The sequence below is a fragment of the Pogona vitticeps genome, chromosome 12 (assembly GCF_051106095.1).
Source record: "Pogona vitticeps strain Pit_001003342236 chromosome 12, PviZW2.1, whole genome shotgun sequence".
Taxonomy (NCBI): Eukaryota; Metazoa; Chordata; class Lepidosauria; order Squamata; family Agamidae; genus Pogona; species Pogona vitticeps.
Genome location: NC_135794.1, coordinates 23,698,028 through 23,719,699, shown reverse-complemented (window position 1 = coordinate 23,719,699; position 21,672 = coordinate 23,698,028). Strand labels below are relative to the sequence as shown.

Here is a 21,672-nt window from a genome sequence, read left to right as displayed (position 1 = left end):
CGCCTCGAATCACTACCATGGCCTGAAACTGGTGGGGATCTACTTCTGGTTGGTGTTGTCGTTTTGCCAGATCAATGGCTTGGCTGAAAAGGCAGCCTACAGGGATTTATAACGTGTTCCCTGTCCATCATCTTAACATCTTAGTTCTTGCTCCCTGATCATGAACAGACCTTTACAAAGTGTTTTGCTGCTGTGCCACCAAAATTAAAACACGTGACACAGGTAAGGACGATGTGAAGAGACGGAGCAAAGGAGAAGATTTAGCTTCACATTGAAGTAATGTATTCTTGCATTGCAAGTTTAATAATCTTCCCAGGCTACTAAGATCAGAGGACAAACGAGCTAGTATCGATCCTTCGCCAGTGTTCACGGAGCACAGCTGTAATTACACTGGAGTGTTGGAGTTCTTTCAAACTCCAAGCAGACCAAACTTTCCCCCAATAACTACTATAAATATTTTATCACAGCACATGTATTTGATGGCCTTTGGAGAGTTTCCACTGGGCCATCGCGAGACTTCTCTACGATGGTGAAGAATGGCTGGCCATCAATTTTTCATGCAAAAGAGGTTCAAGGTAATTGAGCCCATCTTTTTTTAATCCTAACACTAAAAAGCAAAATTATCCAGACCTATTAAATATTCATGGGCGTCATAACATAAATCATATTGTTGCTTTATGTTAAAAGAAGAGTGCCGACCGAAGAGGTGGGGGGAGGCAAACGTCTGCCCTCCGTTCTCGCAAAGTTCAAAATGACCTCACTGAAACCGATAAATATATCAGGAAGATCTAGACGGGGAGTCCTGAGAATGGCAGTGAAGCTTCTGCCCTGATTAGCCAAACTGCTCTGGTGCCATTGGAATGTTCGCAAACATTTCAACTTCGGAAATCAAAGTGACAAAAGTGAACTGGAGAAGCTCACCTGCAAGACATAACCACGGATGTAGTCCTGCAATGTCCAGTCAAGCGCATGGAGGATATGTGTGACCTCCTCTTGTTTCAAGACACTGAAGAGCCGATCCAAAAGAATTTTGAGGCGGACTGGAATTGCTTGGGTTCCATACAGCATAAGGCTGCTGATATCAAAAACCACATTCGACTGAACTATTTCCACTTCGCTGGTCGGATATAAGTTTGGGATTCTTAGCTTACTTAAAGCTGTAAAGGTAAAAACAAGGCAATGAGGATTCATATATTCCCAGATATGAAGCAAAAAGCTTTTTTTAAAAAAAGAAAATGGAGATAAAAGCCATGTATTTGTTTGGTTCAAAATCCACACTGTTTATGGCTACGGCAATGTTTATGACTGAGAATGTTAGGAAATGCCTCCCTTTCCTGCCAGGTATGTCAAAATGGACTTATTTAACCCCTGCTTGCAGAAGAGTAAGAGCCAGAGAGAGCCAGTGTGGTGTGATGGATTCGAGTGCCAAGCTAAGACTCAGGAGACTTAAGTTCAAATCCCCGGTTCAGCCATGGAAACCCACTTGAGGTAGCAATGACAGATCACTGCTCCAACATCGCATGTAGCTTGAACATGTTTGTTAGGGTCACTGACATTTGGAAGCGGCTTGGTGGCTCACAACAATACCAACACTTGCAGAATTTTAAAAAGAAAGCCTAGAAAGAAATGCAAATAATAAACCTCTCCATCCAAGCATGGAATACTAGTCTGCTTGGCGATCAGGGTTATCACATTCTGCCTCCCTGTCGTGGGAATCTATCATCGGAAAACAGATTATGTGGGAGAATGTTAGGTCCCTTCTGCATTTCAGCCAGTGATCCGCTACATATTGATGGATGGGTGACCAGAGTTTGTTGGAGTACTGGTTCAAGGTGGCTTCACCGGGGGGGGGGGGGGCATGAGTCCAGGAAGCCACAAAGCATTTTGCTAGAGAGGGAGACTGCCTCATGGGTAGAGCACGCTGGAAATCTCAGGTTGCCAGTATCTCCAGGACAATGGGGGTCCCCCAACAGTACAGAAGCAATGAATCCCATCTGCATTTTGGTCCACACTTTGCAGGCGTTTTCTACGGTGCTGAAACCCACCCCTGAAACGGAGTCAGAACCTTGGAGAGCTAAAGCCTAGACCAGATTCACAGTTGAGTTATTATTTTCTGGTCCTCTAAGGCTGCATCTGATCATAGGACATAGAGCCTGGAAGGATGGAAGGCTGCGCTTGCTGCGGATTTCGAACCAAACAAAATATGGTCCCAAAGGAATTCAACCTGGGTTGCAGGGGGGAGAAATAGATGAGCACCAGCATTGCAATCAGAAGGTGGCACAACACCATCCCTCCAAAGACACATCTTTTCAAAGTTCTCAGGAACTACACTGGCAACTTGGGGAGCTGCAAAAATCTCAAAGTAAGAAAAAAACAGATGTCTTTTTACACTTGAGAGAGTTCTGCTCCTAATTGCAAAGCTGGCATCATGTCTGTTCCTCAGTCTATAGACAACGCCTGAGTTTTTTGTAATATCTCTGTTAATAAATTGAGAACAAGATTTCCATATTGATCTGTTGTCCAATAAGCTTCCAGTTGGAAAGGGATTCCTCCACACGGTGGGATATTACCATGGGCCACCCATCCGTGCCGACACTGGTCACACTGTCGCTGGTTTATTTTCCCCGGTTTGAATTGTTGGCAGCTGCAGTTCACCAGAGTGCATCGGATAGCCTGGAAGATAAGGAAACAGATAGAGGTGCTAAGAGATCATTAGCATCTGCCCAGTGGCTGGAGACACGTGTCACTCCAGCTATTGGTCCACCATTGACGGCAGCTGATGGGAGCTGTAGTCAATGGTTCCTCAGAGACCATTGGGCGTATATGGTCTATTCCGTATTAGAGGATGGGATTAAAAGTGAAAGTGGATTGAATTCTGTAGATCTGAGAAATCACTGCAAAAATTAAACAAAACGAAGCAGCACACTCCCCTTGAAGTCACAAAACACCCATCAAGACACACAGATCCTGAAGCTGAGGCTCCAGTACTTTGGCCATCTCATGAGAAGAGAAGGCTCCTTGGAAAAGACCCTGATGTTGGGAAAGAGTGAAGGCAAGAGGAGAAGGGGACGACAGAGGAAGAGATGGATGGCCAGGGTCAGTGAAGCGACTAACATGAATCTGATCCAATTCAGGGAGGCCAAAGACAGGCGGGCCAGGTGTGCTCTGGTCCATGGGGCCATGAAGAGTCGGACATGACTTAACGACTACACAACAACAACAATATTTTTTCAGTGCCCTAGACTCAACTTGCAACTTGGAACCCACCCACCCGTTCCATTTTTCGGGGGGTGGGGTGGGGTGGGAGAGTTTGTTTTTAACAAGGACTCAAACCTGGGGCATGCAACTTGGGACTTAGTTCCAGCGACTCAGACGTGTCAACACCCCTGCCTTGAGGGGAACCACTGAGTGACTGAAATCCAGCATTCTGATGCAGCTTTGCAGAAACATGGTATATAACAGCAGCAGCAGCAGCAGCAGCAGCAGCAGCAGCAGCAGCAGCAGCAACAACAACAACAACAACAACAACAACAACAACAATTCTATTGATAGGTTTGCTTCATGTGAGGGGAAGGGGATGGACCCCAGACCCCAAATTTACTCCAGAGGCAGGGTGTGAACCTGTTCAGGGGGTCTTTCAGTAGATGTCACCAAAGGAGCAGTGTATTCTTTTCCCTCCTCTCCTCGACTTGTTGTTTCTCTTTGTCAATATTTAAACTGTACGGAGGGTCCTTGGGGCAGGGACTTGTCCTCCTATGCTTGATAAAGGGGCATGAACTCTGAGGCTGAGGCATCTAGACAAAGGCATGCACGTGCGCACACACACACGCATGCACGCACACACACACATATATCCAGAAGAGGATGCCTGGTGAGGAAGACAGTTTTGTGAAACAGTTTAAAAGTGGGAGAAGAAAGGGCATTTTGCAATTTTAAGAGGCCCAAAATTTTGAAGTAGCTTGAGGGAACATTTTAATTAATTATTTTTTTTAAAGGATTCCTAAGGTGGGGGGTGGGTAGAAACCCTCTCTTGCCTACACCCTGGCTATGGCACCAAGCAGTGTCCCTGTTTTAGCACAAGCCGTAAATCCCTCTCTTTTTTTCTGTCATGTACACAGAGCAGGGGATTTGGCATTCAGATGTTCTAATGACCTAAATTGCACTTTGGAAAGAATTTCCATCTTAATCTAGAAACTGATGGGGACGTCTGATAAGGGTCTGTTTTCCATCCCACGTCCCACAAATCTGCCAGTTGCCCTGTTCCCTTGGTCTGGGTTCATCATCCCCTTCGCTGGCTTTGAATATTCACCGCAGGGCTGTTTCTGTTCAAACAAAACATACTCAAAGCAAAACTACAGTGAAGGGAGCCTACGCTGAAGTATCTGTTCCCAAAACATTCCCCAAAGGATCCATGGCGAGCAAAGGAAGATGCCTCAGGTTGAAAACGGAGGTCTGGTAAGAAACCTTTTCCAATCTCTCCATGATGAGAGAGCAACAGCAGAATGAATCGGTTGAACTTCTAGCTAATTTGCAGCTGGGATTCCCCCTCCCCCTTTTTTTTAATTGGACTCAGTAGTTGTGTCATTCATTCCTTGAACCTGGAAACTCCTTGAAAAATCTCAAAAAGATCGCCCGAGAAATAAAACATCTTACTAATTTCAAAAACTGTTTACTGGGCAGCTTGTTTCTCTTAATGTCCGTCCGTCCGTCCGTCCATCCATCCATCTTCTAGACTGCCCAACTTAGTAAAATATTACTTGGGGTAGTTTACATAATTAAGAAAAAACGTAGAAACTAAAATAATAAAAGAATGCACAGATAATTCCACAAACAAACGAAAACGAAGACAGAAGGGCGGCCGAGGGCGCTATAGTTATATCAGCTGTTTATGAGGAGATGTCATGGATGTAAAAAGAGATACACAGAGTGGAATGCAGCAGCAACTGTTGTGAAAATCAGCCGTGAGGAGGATCCAAGGCAGCCCAGTCTGACGGCCTCTCGAGTCCCACCTACGATGGCTCCAGTAGCCAAGCAGGTGCCTATAGGAAAACCACCACTCGGAAGTGGGAGGTGGGGGAAATCTTTTCCTTACCCATTTGCTTTGCGCTGGGCCTCGCCAATTTTCATAGCCAGGATGGGCAAAGGGCAGCTCACTCAAAATTCAAATTGTGGCCCTCCGGAGGCTGTTAAAACATCTGTTGTTTATACCACTGGCTTGGCTGGCCATGTTGGGTGGGTGTTGTAGTACAAGAGCTGTGACCACCCTTGGTGAATCTTAGCACAGCTTAAACCAGTGGGTCTTCCTTCCTTCCTTCCTTCCTTCCTTCCTTCCTTCCTTCCTTCCTTCCTTCCTTCCTTCCTTCCTTCCTTCCTTCCTTCCTTCCTTCCTTCCTTCCTTCCTTCCTTCCTTCCTTCCTTCCTTCCTTCCTTCCTTCCTTCCTTCCTTCCTTCCTTCCTTCCTTCCTTCCTTCCTTCCTTCCTTCCTTTCTTTTTTGGAATCTTAAAAACGACTTTGCTTAAATCACACCATCCCTCTACTGCTCACCTGGATTCACAGCAACTTTCCCTAACTCTGTATCACCTGCCCAAACTGGCATAAAACAGAGAGGAGAGAAAGTCTTGGCCAAAACAGCCGACGCCCGCCCGGGGTTGACTTGGACATCCCTACGGATCAGGTGTTGTACCGGTGAATTTCAGCCCCTCCCTAAAATTAAAATGTAGAAATTGGGGGGTGGGTGGTAGTGTTGTACCGGTGAAAATATGGAAAAACAGAATCCCAATCTGACGTAAACTCATTGGGAGATGTCGCTAAGATGTTATCTACAGTGCTCAAGAGTTGCACAATAGTTTTGCACCATCTCGTATTGCTGCAGGCTATTGCACAATTTAAATCAGAATTTAATATAAAACCTTCTCTTGAGGATGAGGCAAACAGTTTTAAATAGTTAACTCTTGGTAACGAAATGCCACCTTTTCACCCCAACTTGACAACCTTTCTTGCTGAGGACTCGTCCCCTTGGGTCGGGATTGAAACTCGCCCGTTTTGGAGTGGCAAAACCAAAGCAAACCACAATTTTGCGGGGTGTGGACAGCATGTTTGTAAGTGTTGTTTGATCGGCTGCCCAGAAAACAAAGTACTGCGGGAGGGCAGAATCGGCTCTTTGCTTTTTAATGCACTCGCTCGTTAATTACATAACGTGCAGAATTAGATCATGGCAGGCAAGATAATTTCATGGGGGAAGAACATTTCAAGCCTAGCATGTTCTCAACTTCATTGAGATTGTTATAAGGTAAAACTAGATAATAAAAATTAGGAGAAAACACCGGTCACTAAACTGTAACCAAGAACCAAGAACCTTCCACTCACTGAAAGAACAGCAAAAGGGCAGTCAATAGGTGGCTTACTCTTTTCCTATGAGCCTGGAAGACTAACCACGTTAAATCCAAACTAATAAATACTGTTTTGTTCCAGGTCTGTTCCTGATGAACTCCCTGAAGAAGCACCCAAGTGGATGAAAGAGAGGCATCAGGAGGACATGGACAGTGCTCGCTTTCCGAGTTCAGAAATACAGGTCCAGAAGCCGCTGGACAAGAAGGGGCCTCGAACATGTGTAGCCGCCTAGAGTGGATGAGTTGCCCAGATAGGCGGGGTATAAATCAAATAAATAATAGTAATAATGTCCATACCTGGATAGAACAACAGGGTTAAGCAGTCAAGGAAACCTTCCCTGCCTTAAATGTCTTCTCTTTCATCTTCTAGTGATGTTATAGTTATCAGTTTTAGCTTGCATCAGCATCTCCCGTGTTTCTCCCTTCTAGTTTCTCCCTCGCTAGTCGTCACCTTGAATATGAAGGGGTTTTCCTTGTATTTTAGATGTGACTTGGTTTTTCTTATATTCAGTTGCAGTTTAAACAAATTTGCCTTTCTTTCTTTATTTTATTTATTTCTTGCATTTATACCCCAATTATCTAGTCGAACGACCACTCTAGGCTTGCTTTACCACTTCTTTCTGTCTTTACTGCTTTCTTTATCCTGGTAGGACCTTTATCTTTCTCGAGGAAACTAAAAGCTGAATTTTACCTCTGGTGCTGGTGACAGGACAACATCTTCCACCATGCCTGAGGAGAGTGAATTAATTAAAGGATGCTGGTTAGGTCATACGGATCACACGGCCCTGCCCTTCAAAATCTTGTTGCTTGCTCACCCTACTGTGTGGCGCCTGCCATCTTTTTCAGTTTGCCCAATGATAGGACTGGCCCACTGGAGAAAGCAAATAAAATTGCATTTTACAAGGGGGTGGGGTTTAACAGAGGGGGTAAAAGTTTTCCCCCATTGCTCAGGGTTGGCCACAGAGAAACGTGAGGCTTACCAAAGTTTCATGCAGTGTTTTAAGCTCTCTCTCTCTGAAAAAAAAAAGCTCATTCTCAAAATCCTTCTGGGGGCGGAAATCCTCAGAAATCTACTTCCTTACTAGAGTTTTTAATTTTTTTTAAAGAAGTATTTTGGTGCTAAGTAAAAGCTTCCTCTGACACAGAAGCAAACTGTATGGGAAGAGCACCGTTCAGCTGATCTCTATCACCTGGAACAAAAATCAGATGAAAATAAACCATGCCTTCAGGAGGAGCAAAAAATAATCATATTAATATTAAAAAAAACACTGGAGATGTCAGGTTAAACCTTGTGTCATCCAGATGGTTAAAAAAGAGCACCAAACACATCAAAGCAAGACCTTAGGAGGAACAAGTCCTCCATCTGGATATGCCTTGACTGACTGACAAACACTAAGATACAGAGATGATAAAACCGGTCACATCAGCTCAGTTTTCCTGGTTTGATTCTGCAGAGGTAGGCCAGAGTTACCTTCTGGCAGCTATTAGGAAAAAAAAAAATAAGACTTGAACACAAGTCTTGGCATCTATAGTGTTTAACAGAAATGAGCGACTGTGTGGTTGTTGGGTGTTCGGTGTTTTTTAACCACAGCTCCCAGAATTTGCAGCTGCTTGCAGAATTCTGCGAGCTGTTCTGTGCCCCTTTGGAGTTTAGAATGATGGGAACTTCTGGTCCTCCAGATGTTTCAGGCTATGACTCTGACACCTCTTTATTGTTGCTCATGCTGGCTTTATGGAATCTGGCAACGGGAGTGCAAACCTTCTGAAGGAAAAAGAGGGTTCTCCACCCTGGGTCTGTGAGTCTTTGGGGCATGAGTCACAATCAAGATGCAGTTGGTAGTTTGGGCCATTTCATACTCAGCTACACTCTATTATAATTTATTTGGGATATGCATCTGTTGTCCTCCAGGTATTATGAGACTACAAATACCAGCAGGTCCAGATAGCATAGACAATGATTCAGGAATGGGAATGATGGCCCAAAAGCATCCATAGGGACATGGTTTCTCACCACTGCTTTATCCCTATGTTCTTTCCTTAACAGCAGACAACCAAACACTTTTGAAAGAGCCATTCCCTCTAGTCTGTTACCACCGTTCAGTAATTTGGGGCATACTGCTCTTGAAAGTAGATGATCCATTGAACTATCCTAGTTACTAACCTCTGACTTATTCTCTCGCTATGAGAAGACCTTGACTTAACTGAGGTTCAAAAATCACACTTTAAGAGAAATGTATATTTCCTGATACTACTTTTCCCTCCAGATAAGCAGTTCCTTCAAAGCTCTGCGCCCAAGCAACCAGCCTTGTAAATGAAGCATGCCTTTGCCCCTTGGTGAACAACCTCAAAGCAAAAGCAAGCTAACTCACGCCTTGCAGAGTAAAGCCACTGCCTTCCAGGACAAACGAATATGTTTTTAATTCTTAACGAGACTTTCCTTCTAGCGTCATGAGAATCAGGGTGTCTAGTTTGTTTCTCAGAATTTCCTGGAATTTTATAGTCAGAAGTTAAGAGAAAGAGGAGACCACAGTGATGATTTCAAACAGCCAAATGATTCCACATATATTTAATTTGTCATTTTACAGCTGGGGAGGGAGACACCTGTACGATTTTCTACCTTATATCTCACTTTAAGAGGCTTGGCCTGACATTTTGCAAATTTAGACCTGGATCTTTTTTTTCTTTTTGGTGGGAGGGGGGCATTGGTGGCTCCACCTCAGCTAGCAAAATATCTTGGGCCACCTTTCCTTCTTCAGTTTGTTGAACTGTAAAGTACGGGATCCATTAAGGAATGTACAGCGGGTGGAAAAAAAAGCAAAGTAAATATGAGAGACCAAGCTGAATTTAGGGACGCTGCAGAAAAGTATCGACAGAGACAACTGCTATGTGAACCGATCAGGTTCCTTGTGATCAAAGCAAATGACCTCTGCTTCTCAAGCACAAAAAAAGGCTGAAAAACTCAAAATCCTGAGGATGGCAAGCATTTTTCAGCCGTGGATGTCCTGGTTCCTGAATGGCAGCCACACGCGATCCTGTCTTCCAGCATATTCAATATTTCAGGCCTCTCTCTCTCTCTCTCCCTCTGTGTGTGTGTGTGTGTGTGTCCAGGGCAGGAACCTCACACACCTCCCCTTAGTCCCCCACCTTCCTTGAAAGAGAAAGTTAATGGATCACAGGGTACAAGGAGATTCTCCACCCCACCTACTTTCTCCTTTCTCTTGACAATTAAAGGCAACTACCTGGCATTCTCTTTCACTGTCAAAGGCACACAGTGGCAGATCTGTAGCCACAAAAGAGGCGCAGTAAACGAGAAGAACATGTTACTACACTGCATTTTGAGAAAGTTTGGCTCGGAGCTATGCGCTGATTAATATCAGCTCTCCTCCCCGGACTTGCCTCTTGACAATCGAGTCACATCTGGCTGACAAATCCTTACAAGCTTATCCAAACCTAGGCAGTCCCGTTCCTGCCGGGGGACTGGCTGGGAGGCAGCGGCAAGCACCAGCCGCGCACTGATGTGCCATCCGTGAACATAATGAAGCCGGCTTCAAGTGGCAAGCTGCCGGAACAGTCAAAAGAGAGCAGAACATGCCTCCAGGTTTTGCAACGCGCGGCGCACGGCAGAGTGAGCTCGCCCGGAGAGGAGAAGGCAAACAATCACCTCTGAAGGTTCCAGCAGCCAAGGAAGCGCATGCTTTTCATGTTACTTTTTTTAAAAAGGGAGATAAAAGATAGAACAAGATCTTTTAAAAAGACTTCAACGGCAACCTGAACCAAACAGCACCCCAGTGGGTAGCGTGGTTTTTTTTTTTACATATAGTCTCACAATTTCAAATGCCTCCCCTTGCTTTACATAGGCCACCCCATAATACTTCACCAAGATGTAGTACAGCAGGAATAGGGCTTTCCTTCCTTTCTTGTCACTAGAAACAAGTAAAAAGCAAATGCCCCCCCCCTTTAAAAAGTCTGTTTTGGCTGCTACAATAAATTGTTAATGGAAAATGCAAACAAGGGTCTTCGGGGCGCTTTGGAAACAGACCGATTCATTTCACTGTCAGTTTTTGGAAACCACAGTCCCCACCACCACCACACACCTCAGAGACCTGCAGTGAAATATTCAGCCATCGATTTACATCGACATGTGGGCTGTGTGGGTGTGGATCCAGTTCAGAGAGAGACAGGCCAAATGAAACAAAACAAAACAACTTTCAAAGTGACCTCTCAAGGGTTTGTGCAGTGGTTTTCTTCGGGGGGTGTGTCTGTGTGTCTTGGAACAAATTTTGATAAAAGTTTCAGATTTACCCAATTGGTGTCTGTTTCATAGATCTCAAGCCCTCTATAGACTCTTTCCCCTTGATAGCTTTTTTCCATGGGTCAGCGACCTATCAACTCCCAATTTGTTTATTTTTTTAAAAAAAGAAGTTACCCAAGTTTTGTTTTGTTTCTTCAAGTCGTGCCAGGCTGGCGTGGGTGGCTGAAAAAAAGATTTGATCTGTTCGAAGAACAGGTCAGGGATCCCCCGGCCACTGCTTTACTCCTGCCAGGGAAGCAGCACAGAATTCAGAGAATGACCCCTTTGGGGGCAGTTTCTGATGGAAAGAAAGCCAACCTCAAAGGCGGGTCCAGTTTTCCTTTCGGAGAGATCGCTTTCTCCTTCTTCACATGTCCAAAAGTACAGGCAACAGAACCAAAACATCTAGAGCATTTATTTATATTTATCCATTTGAAATATTTTTACCCCACCTTTCCCTTTAAAAGGACCCAAAAGGGCTGGCATTATTAAAACACAATATTTAAGTGAACAACAGTGTGTATGCAGATACTGAAAAGGATTAAACAAATACCACAGTAAAAAAAAAACATGAGCGATATCAGAACACATTCAAAGCAGTAAGGTACAGACATCTATTAAGAACCCCCACACACAAGGACAGCAAAGATGGGGGGAAAGAATCTCTCACAACATTGAAGAAGGGGCGCCACTATATTACAGGGCGCATAGCAAGCGGGCAGAGGGACATGCAGGAGGCATAGTCCAGAATGAATTTCACAAACACACAACTTTTGCAAAACTCCCGTGGTCAGGTCTCCAGTGCATTTGGTCTGACAGAATCATCATAACGCATTTGCTCGGAGCACTTTTCGAAGTCACAAATCATGCATTTTACAGCTACTAATGTATACCCGGGACCTGCACAATTGAACAGAGTCCAGGTCTTTGTGATTTACAGATGCCACAGCTTCAAGCAAAATCATCATCAGCAGCAGCAACAGCTTGACAGCAAAAGAATTTGTATCAATCGCAGGCACCAGAAGCCATTCCACTTCATTTCAGGGTGCGTTTTGTCCCAAAGGCCAAGCACGGTGTGAGTTTGCCTTGCAATTCAAAAACACACTTACTTGGAAGTAAGGTGATCCGAGTAAACATGGTTAGATAGGGCTACTCACCTCACCAATCATTCTAGAACGCATAGCTGCATTTAAATAAAAGAAACTGAGGGTTGAAAACTAGAATCTCTTTGCAGTAGGGTCCGGTTTAATTTCTTTCTTTCTTTATTCGGCTCGCTTCGGACAATCAAACGGTGAGGAGAAATGCAAAACCTGAAGCATTTTCCCCCAAGCCAGAAGGAGGAAGGCGGAAGACCGTTTTGCAGGCACAAAATGCAGAAAGAACTGAACTTTCCTTACCTCCGACATTTCTTCTTAGGCTGCAGCCTGCCTTAGGAGAGCCGGAGGAGAGTTTCCCATCCCCTCTGCTGGGCTGGGGAGTTGTACAAAGGAGAACCAGGAAACATGCCTGCCTGTACAAGTAACGAAAGGCAGAATCATCACACACACACACACAGACAGACACACACGCCTGGGTCTGTTTTACCCTCCTCTGGAGCAGCACAGGCACCTCTGCATGCTGGGTGTACACTCACCTCGGAGCACCAGGGAGGGAGGGAAGATTTCTCCCCACCTCCTGATGTGTGGTTCTCCAGAGAGTCCAAGTTGAGTAACTCTCTCTCCCTCTCTCTCTCTGTCTCTCTCTCTCACCTCTCCAGGATGCTCTTACCTCTGGGCTTCAGAGGGGAGTGTCGTCGGCATGCCCCTCCGCTCACAGGACAGACCCTCGCAGTGAGCTGGAAGAGGGCATGACACTCATCTTTCACACAGGGTTGATCAAAAGCAGCCGGGGCGACCCCGAGGCTCGCCTGATGTAAAGCCAGGCTCTACCTCTGCTCCGGCTGCCTTTAAGGAGGCATTAAATCGATGAAGCTCACCCAAGGCCCGTCTGTCCGTCCATCCGCCTCCTCTCTCCTCCTCTCTTTTCATGGCAGTGTGTGTGGGTGTGGGGGTCCCTTCCCAAGAATATCAGCAACTATCTGCAAGGAAAGCTCAGAGGATTTTATACTTAGGAAAGGCAGGAAGGGGAATCACCCATGATGATGATGATGATGATGCAGAAGTGTGCACAGAGCCATGGGTCTCTTTCTTGAGCTTGCAAAGGCATCCTTGGGCTTCTTTTTCAATGTGAAATACAGATTTATTTATATCTACCTTTTGGAAAAAACGGACATAAGATGTTGATCAGATCAAATTTGCAAATCACAGAACGGAATAAAGTTGGGAGGGAGCTAAGCAAGGAAGAGTTACAGGTCAAAATGAGACCTCAACGAAATATGATAACGGAGGCATGTCAGAAATACTTCCTAAGATTCTTCAGAGCAGGCAGTGTTTAAAAAGCCGGCTCCATATTGGTTAAACCATGAGAAACTGCAGCAAAGAGCTGCGGTCCTTAAGAGAAATCCGATGTGTTCCTAAAAGAGCATTCTAAGTCGTAATGTGATTTTCAAATGCAAGGATGGTGCTCCGGACTGGAGCACATGCTTTCCAGGCAGGCAATCCTAGCTGGGTCCTTTACATCTCAAGATAAGGTGTCCAAAAAAAACCTGGAGTGTGTGTGTGGTTTTGCTGCCACTCATTGGCAATACCAAATTAGAGTTGCCAACTGGATTCCCCTCCCTGAGACTTCAGGGCCAAAACCTGACATCAGGGGCCTTAGGGTGGACCTTTGTAATGTTCCAGAGGCAGGACAGGTAAGAATTGGGGTGGCTCAGCTACACTGCCACCAACAGGGTTAAAGGAGGAAGAAGTCTCATGAGTCACAATGCTGGTGCTCCACTCCTTGCTTTACTCTGAATGACACAACAGGTCTGATAGAAGCAGACCATAAAAGCCAGGTGTAAGGAGAGTGGACTAGGGAGTTAGCAGGTGTGTGGACTTAGGCTCATCATGGTATTTGGCCTAAGAGACACAGAAACATCTGCATTCTGAGACAGATCCGGCATCAGTGGGTGGAGCATGGCACTCAAGCTTTAAAGTCAGTTCACGTAGAAAAATCTGTCTGTCCCCTTCTCTAGTTGTTCTGAGACTGGTCTCTTTGTCCAGAAACCCAGAGAACCTGGAACCAGAGTCAGAATGGCAGGGGTCTATGGGAATTGTAGTCCTAAACATTTGAAGGCATCAAACTGCCTCCCTCTTCTGTAAGCGAAGGCCACAGAATGGCTCATGTCAGATTTTGTGGCCTGGCCAGACTTTAGTGGTTTCAGCACAAGGCTGGTCTACTTCAGTAGACTGCGAGCTAGCAGCGACAGCTGGTGCCTATTTTGGTTCCTGCAGCAGAAGACCCGACACAGGTAGACAAAGCCAGGGCGATCGTCAGAGTTGGAGCAAAAGCAAATAATCACAGACTCGTGCCTAATCCCAATGCAGGTGCACAAAACTAGTGCTCCCCCCCTCTCAATCTACAAACAGTCAAAGAGTAAACACAAAAGGGAAAGTGTATGGATCAAAAAGATACAAACAACCCATTGCAGGCTCCTTTCGCATGGCAGTTTTTCTCCAGGCTCCAGACACACTTCCATGTTTCCCTGAATCCACTCTATCTGGTCTGATGGCAGAACCCGCCGTTGTCCGCCGAGATACCTGACTGGACACTGTTAGAAGCCAAGCACTGAACATTTGGACTTCATCCACCACCTTGCTTTTTCCGCGCAAAACTGATAGCCTGGAAAACCCACATTGCAATGGAGTGCCTTCCTTCTGCACCTGGGAGTTTACCAGGTTCCCCTGCTGACTGGATATTGAGTTGTGCATTCATTATGGTAATTTGAATTTGCTCAGCTTCATAGCCAAATGACTAGTTCACGTCATAGTGGATTACAAGGTCTTGCCAAGTTCATCTCCTTGAGTTCCTGGCTGTTAGATGAACTCATGTTTGTTTGTTTGTTTTAAAAAAATAAGCCAGGGTGTCCTGATTAAGAAAATACATTGTCAAGAACCTGTTGCATTTTCCGATAAAAATTCGAACTGGTAGGGACGGATTTCTCTTTGTTAGTATTTACTACTATAAACCTATTAAAATCATGCACAGCATAACAGAAGAACTGTTTTACGTGCCTTTTATAGTAGAATTTCCCCCCCAGAAACTGGCACACTTTGGTTTTTCCTTTATGCTACTGTTACCAAGACACCTTTCGCATGCTCCTTAATTCTGATCATTGGAGATTAGCTGTGTTTGGAAAACAGGGCTTGGAAGGAACGCATTAGAAGCAATAACGCTACGTAACAAGAACCCTACAAAAGTCTTAACATAAAGAGAGAGAGCAACAGCTGATAATGTTGTTACCTTTTGCTTGAAGAGTAAAATTTGCTTCCCTCCTCTCCCCTGCAACCTATTGGGAGAGGTAAAATGCTCTGGAGCTGTTTTTCCGACCATTTAATATCCTCCTTCACCACCCCACAAAACCAAAAGCTAATGTAAAGGTAATGAGCGCTGTAATTAGTAGCACAGCAAGGCAACAAGACCCCTGACAGACAGGACTTGCAACTTATATTGCAAATTACTTTGAAGGATGAACTTTTAAAAATTCTAGTTGAGAAGTCTCATCTTATCTCAAAAGAAGGGACGAGAAGCAGGGAGCCGTGGTTCCCAACCTTGGGTCTCCAGAGGTTCTTCGACCACATCTCCTGGAGACCCTGGCCAGTGGTGAAGGCTGCTGGGAGTTTTAGTCCAAGAAGACCTGGAGACCCAAGGTTTGGAACCATGGGTCTAGCAGATTATTTTAAGGTTTTTCCTGTGTCTGATTATCTCCATAATCAGAAGCAAGGGCAGCAGCTTGCAGACTGGGGTCCTACCAGTCTAGCGGTTGTGTGTAACATGGTTCCAACGATATCTCAGTACGTTCAAGACCAGCCACAATGGCATAGATACAGGTTTAGCTTCAGAGCAGCAGAGGCTTCAGCAGCAGCAACTTCATGTCCTGCTCATTTGGACGCCCCTCGTGGCATTTCTCGAGGAGTCTTCACCTATTTTATGGCCAGTCCACAGCTCGGCAGGTATTTCATCCTGGTGGCGTAACACGCTGCGTGAGTCATACTTTGTCAATGAACGGTGGCGAGGTTCCTTTTGTTTTCCAGGGAAGCGTTTTAGACTGTTGCAACAATGACTAAACAAGAAATAGTAGCAAGCCAATAAGAACCGGAAAAAAAAGAGTATTCTCCTAGCTTTAAAAAAAGCTGTTGCGTGTCATAACATCCTGTTTGGGGTTTTCCTCCTCGCTCTCCAAAATAGAACAATGCACCAATGATTTAGAGCTATTCTTTTTGTGAATTATGAAAAAAAAAAACCAACAACGCCATGGGTGCAATTTATATTCGGGATGGAGAAGATGTTGCGATCCAGATCATTACAGACTACAAGTCCTATGGTTCTGCACTGTTGGCTGTGATCAGATGGTGAGAACGGGGCACTTCTGATTGCACCCGAAAGGGACCCCCTTTGCTGGGAACTACCCCACATAAAGGGACCCCTTCGTCCACCGGGGAATGGGTCCAGCCCACCCGCAAAAGGAGTGTCCCTAGATCTGAATGAAAAAGGTCCAAGTTGGGAAAGGATCAGGGTTGGGCGGGAATGTGCCATTCCCAGGACATCGTGTGACTCCCTAGGACATTGTTCACACTGGACAGCACCACAAGCAGTCCACGATAAGCCCGTGCGTTCCCATCTTCCGTTGCCTCCGACAACATGGCTGCCTGCAAAAACCACAGTTTGCTTCTGCGCAAGATATTTAAAGCAGGAACGACTTGCAGACTCTTATTTCTGATCACTGATCAGAGATGACAAGCCTACATGCCTCCCCGACCCTGGGTAAGTTCAGCCCATGCACCAGAGGTCCCCTATCCGGTACATGGGCAGCGAAGCTGTAAAGCTGTCGTTCCCAGCCTGCGGTCTCCAGATACTCTTGGACTACAACTCCCAGAAGCCTTCACCACTAGCTGTCCTGGCCAGGATTCCTGGGAGTTGCATTCCAAGAACATCTGGGGGACCAAGCTTGGGAACCACTGTTTTAGATGAACTCACCATCCCTTTGCAGGGTCCTGGGTTTAGACCTTATGTTACCCTCTGCCTAAGACCCAGGAGGACCTGTTTTGAGGAGGGGCGCACGTTTTACTCCTCTGCCTCTCTTGCCACTGAGATGGCAAAGTTCAATCAAGATTCAAGACGAGTGGAGGCAGAGGAACATATAAAATGCAAAATTAATGGCTGCAGCCAGACACTGCTGTGCAATCCTTTTTTGCCATCGGCTTTGGAAGGGCTAGAAAATTAATCAAAATTCCACGCGGCAGGTACGATGCTGGCTCGATGCAGCTGAAAATGCTGGCGCTTACCTCCAATGGACTAAAGGTCCAGGACCCAAGTCCCTGAAGGGGACTGGAGAGGACTTTCAGCACGACATGGTTATAGCCGCCTGATCGCATTTTCTCTGCCATGATTTCAGGCAACTGAGTCCAGACTTTCTGTTGCAATTCAGATAAGGGCATTAGATCACTCTAGAAGAGAATGCCCAGAGCTTGGAAAGTTATTTTCAAAAAGTAACTAGTTACTATTACACTTCCACCTAAACAGTTAGTTCTCATAGTTAAGACCTTTTTTTAAAATAACTCTTTACTTTCTCTTCATTCAAAATTAACTAAGATACAGAGCTTGAAACGGTGACTTTTGCAGACACTGGCAAAAGAAGTTACTAAAAAAAGTAACTTCTCTAAGCTCTGCTTGTACCATGTGAGATGGTCACCTCAGTCCCCCAACTTTCCCCGTTTGATTATTTCCGATGTGCTGGATCCTAATCCGAGCTTCAAACTGGGGGCCAAAGACAAAGGGGGGGGGGAGGAAAGAAAAGAACCCCCCCTCCCAAAAGAGATAACATTTATTTCTGAAAATGTGACCTGTGGCAAGCTCAGCCCCACCACATTCTTGAGATTCTTCAGCTCCAGCCGGAGAAGAGCTGCTTCTTTAACAAATGGTCTCAGTGCCAGAGGCTCCAGCTGAGCCAGAGTCGAGGATTCAAAGGCCCTGATAGGGTGTGATATATGATTTCTTGCCCTGTATTCTGATAAAGGGACACCCTCCTCCTTGCCTCGCCTCTTCCTCCACTGTATCTGGTCATGGGTAGAGGAAAATATCTGCAGACCAAGAACAGAATTCTTGTTCCCACTTAAGGCAGAGATGGGTGACCAGCATCCCAGCATCTCCGGCTATGATGTCTTGGCCCGATGAGGTCTATCAGAAGGCCACAGCCGCCCATGTGCAACTTAAGCTGCCTCCTTGCATTATATCTGGGGTACATCCAAAGGATCTAGATCAGACCTGTCCGTGTAATGGATACACTCAGTCAGGGAACCAGGTTCGGTGGGACTTTGCAGTCAACTCTGGTTGGCTTTGCCTCGTGCGTGAAACCATCGCATCTTTCAGATTTAATATTGAGAAGATTCAAGGTCACAAGACTATGGAGCTATTGACTGTCGTAGACACTGGCTGTAAATCCCTTTATTCCAGAGCCTGTGATCTCTGAAGACGGGAACTGATTAAACAGTGGGTGAGAGATAAACCAGAAACAAATAGGCCAAGTTGACTCAGGGGTTCAAGGTCTCCCACCAATTGTGGTGGGAAGCCGAAGCCACCTCTTCTTACTGCTGTGCCTGAGGAGAAAAGAAAGACACCCCCCCCCCATAGGAGGGAGCAACATCTCTATTCATTTCATCAGATACCATTGCTAGAGAAGGAAGAGGGTTGGGGGGTGTTTAATGCTTGACTTTGAGGGATCCTGAAAATCATGGTGATTTCTCTGGACATCCTTCCCATCATCATGAATTGGCTTTGAAAGAACCTCTCAAGGCCAGGTGTTGGGTGGGGTGGGGGGAAATCTAGCTGCTACATCTCTCTCTCTCTCTCTCTGGATTGGATTCTCCATTGTGGGAACTCCTAGTGCCAGAGCCATCCTTGAATTCTGCTCGCCTGGAGAAAGCCTGAGCCGGAAAGCGTCACAAGGATAGGCCGAGCTCCAGCCGAGCTTCCTGTTAGAAAAGGAAGTTGCCTCTAGGCTTTCTGGGAATTTCCCTGGAGTCCACAATGACCATCAATGCATGGCTTGCGCCTGTTTGCCTCTGCCTTCAACACCGACGGAAGTGTGTAGGGAAGCCGACCGAGCAGCTGCTGGCCCCGAATGGGGAGGCTGCTTTTGCTTCCGATGTGGGGCAGAAGTGAACATTCGGCACCATCTCTAACTTCCAGGAATGACCACGGCTGGTCTCCCGCTTCATCAGCCTCCTGGAACCTTCATTCCTCCCCTAGTTTCTGTCATTTTTATGGCAGATGTGTGAAAAAGTGCCATCCTGCTCACCCTACATTTTGTAAAAGAGAAAAAGAGGCATGCTTCAGAGTGCAGAAGGACCAAAATCTCTTCTGCTCCTATCCAAAAAGAGAAGGCCTTTCCTACAGACTTGTCTGCAAATTATACCCCGTTGCTAAGAACAATCTTCTAACAACTAGTCCTCCGACCCTTGTTTAAGCCAGCTTTATCATCACCGTTGCTACTTCTGTGCGTGGTGGGACAGGGGTATATTTTCCCATTTTTGATTTGTGTGTGTGTGTGTGTGCATTTGATGTCAGGGAGCTACATCTCCGCCTGCCTGAGATGAAGATGCTTATTATTTGGGCGCGCTTTAATGTAATTAACAAGAATGCTAAACGGCAAAGCCGTTAGCCGTGGAATATGCAGGCAGCTTTACGTATCAATTAAAATGTTACATCATGACTAGCCAGTCACAATTAGGGAAAAACGATATTTACAGCAGACAAACAGATGCTAGATGACATCAGAAGCAAATCAGCATAGTTAACGTCCAAGTAGGTGTTTATCGTGGGATCCTGCGCACCCACCAGGCACTGAAAATTGCATAGAGGGTGTTCAAATTAGCAAGTGGCTCTGGTGTGATCCATTATAGGGTGGGAAGGATTTGAAAGGAGCTGAAGAAACACACAGGAGGCCACGAAAGAGCCATAATTCCAGGCAAAAAATTCCAGACGTTGCTAAGAAAAGTGCCATTCTCCCTTCCATCCCAAAGTATGTCCAGTTCTATTGTTTGGCCATGCGAGACAACGGCCACTGGGTGTTGGCAAAGCCTGGGTGGTCCTGTCGGGCAGAGGTCTGGAGAAAACAGTGTGGCCTAGCGGTTAGAGTGCCCGACCGTTGATGGAGGAAGGTTGAAAGGAAAGTTCTAGCGGGTCTCACAGCCATCGATGCGCCTAAGAAACCGCACAACCGGAACAAGAAAAGAGACTTTGTGAAACCTCAAAAGACCCCTGGGTTTTCTTTGGCACAAGCGTTGGTGGGCCACAGAGCTCCACCTCTGAGGCCTCCCGGGGCATTAATATCAGGGAAACAGGTGAGAGCTTTTGAGATGCCACAAGAATTTTGGACACTTTGGTCCCTGGGGCTTGTGGACGAAGACAGCCGCACCCTGGAAATTTCTCCAGCACTTTTCTTGTGGCCCTTGCCGGGTCCCCCCACTTTTTGCATGCTTAGTGCCCCTCCAACCCCAGAACACAGGGACAAAACGGCCCATAATTTTGCCAGAAAAACAGCACAAAAAGGAGGTATCTTACTTAAGTCTTGCAATCTAAGTAGTTTTAATTTTAAGCCACTCAGAACAGCTTCCCTACAACTGCAAGACACAAACGCACACAAACTTTTGCCTAATGGCAATGCTTGCCCATAATACTTTCTCTCAGTCATTTTGGCCCAGGGTGTGCTGTGAACAGTCCTGTCTGGACATGGGTGTGCAGAAAAGGCGGCAAACCGGGGCCAGCCACTTTTTATGGACACAAAACTCTTCCCAAAGCAAAACCAATAAAATTTGAGGATTTTGAATAGGGATCATCAACCTGGGCCCCTCTCTATCCCTTCAGCCGTGCTGGACTACAAACGCTGTCAGCTCCATCAGAGGATGATGGGAGTCATCATCCATCACAGCGAAAGGATGTCAGATTGTGTGAAGCTTGATTCAGAAAGGTGGCTTCAGGCTCCCGTTTCAGGGATGTTATAAAGCTGCTCCAGATTTTACTCTGAACTTTACAGAAGCTCTCCATGGTGCTGAAAAACACCTCTCCTTAAAAAAAAAGTTTAGAATTTTGGATAAGTCCTGTAAAGTGCAGAGCAGAACCGATAGTGGATTCAAAGCTCCTCTGGAATTGGGAGTCAATAACGGCCACTGTTGGAAAGTCTTATGCTTCCCAAATCAACCACTGCCACAGTACTGAGGGGTATTCATTAAAAAGATATGATTGTTTGAAGAGGGTGGGTGGGATGGTCCTTGTGTCTGAAACATGATGGTGTTATGGCCGCACTGCTTGGAGGATTCTGGGAATTATTTCCTGGGAAGCACCATTTCAAAACTGTTTGTTTATTCTGGTCAGTAATAAACAGTTCAAAGCAAACTTTGTCAGGCTGGACAGTGGGAAGAGGCTTTGCAGGAGACTGTCGCATTCACTGCTGGGCAGAAAAATATCTCAGGATGGTTTGGTAACTTCCCCCTGTTCATTTTAGCTGTAGGTCCATGCACATAACAGCAGCCTGCAAGCCTTCCACCATTTCACCTTAACCGAGTTCCCTTCAAAACATTACTACGTTTGCTTTTTAGGTTCTGCCCATGATCTGGGCTGGACATCAGACAAGATCTTGGCCTAATCCTGCAGGGTCTCTGTTTGCATCCCAACCTTCTAGTGTCTTGGGGTAAGGGGCTGAGTCCCGAAGAAAGGCGACAATGCACAGAGCCATGGGCTTTAACTGCAGAAGGCGTCTGGGCTGGGTCTGCGAATTCCACCAACTTTGAAAAGAAAGGAGGCATGAAAAGTGTCTGGAAATTCCACCTGGATGTTATCACTCCTGTCCAAGT

The 21,672-nt window shown here is 45.8% G+C and overlaps 1 protein-coding gene across 6 annotated transcripts in view; it reads right to left on the bottom strand.

Moving 5' to 3' along the window:
- The window catches only part of BNC1 (basonuclin zinc finger protein 1), a 51,386-nt gene that overhangs the window by 7,862 nt on the left and 21,852 nt on the right, over positions 1-21,672 (bottom strand). Inside the window, exons 1-4 of one of the 6 annotated variants that reach the window (XM_072981736.2) lie at positions 12,657-14,488; positions 12,079-12,191; positions 2,571-2,673; positions 922-1,157 (exon numbers count right to left, since the gene is read on the bottom strand). In XM_072981736.2, the coding sequence (XP_072837837.2) occupies positions 922-1,157; positions 2,571-2,673; positions 12,079-12,087 (348 nt within the window). In that variant the 5' untranslated portion in view covers positions 12,088-12,191; positions 12,657-14,488. Of the gene's footprint in view, positions 1-921; positions 2,702-11,838; positions 12,192-12,314; positions 12,603-12,656; positions 14,489-21,672 lie in introns of those variants that run through there. The other 5 variants (XM_072981735.2, XM_078381154.1, XM_078381153.1 and 2 more) reach the window with 5 other exon arrangements.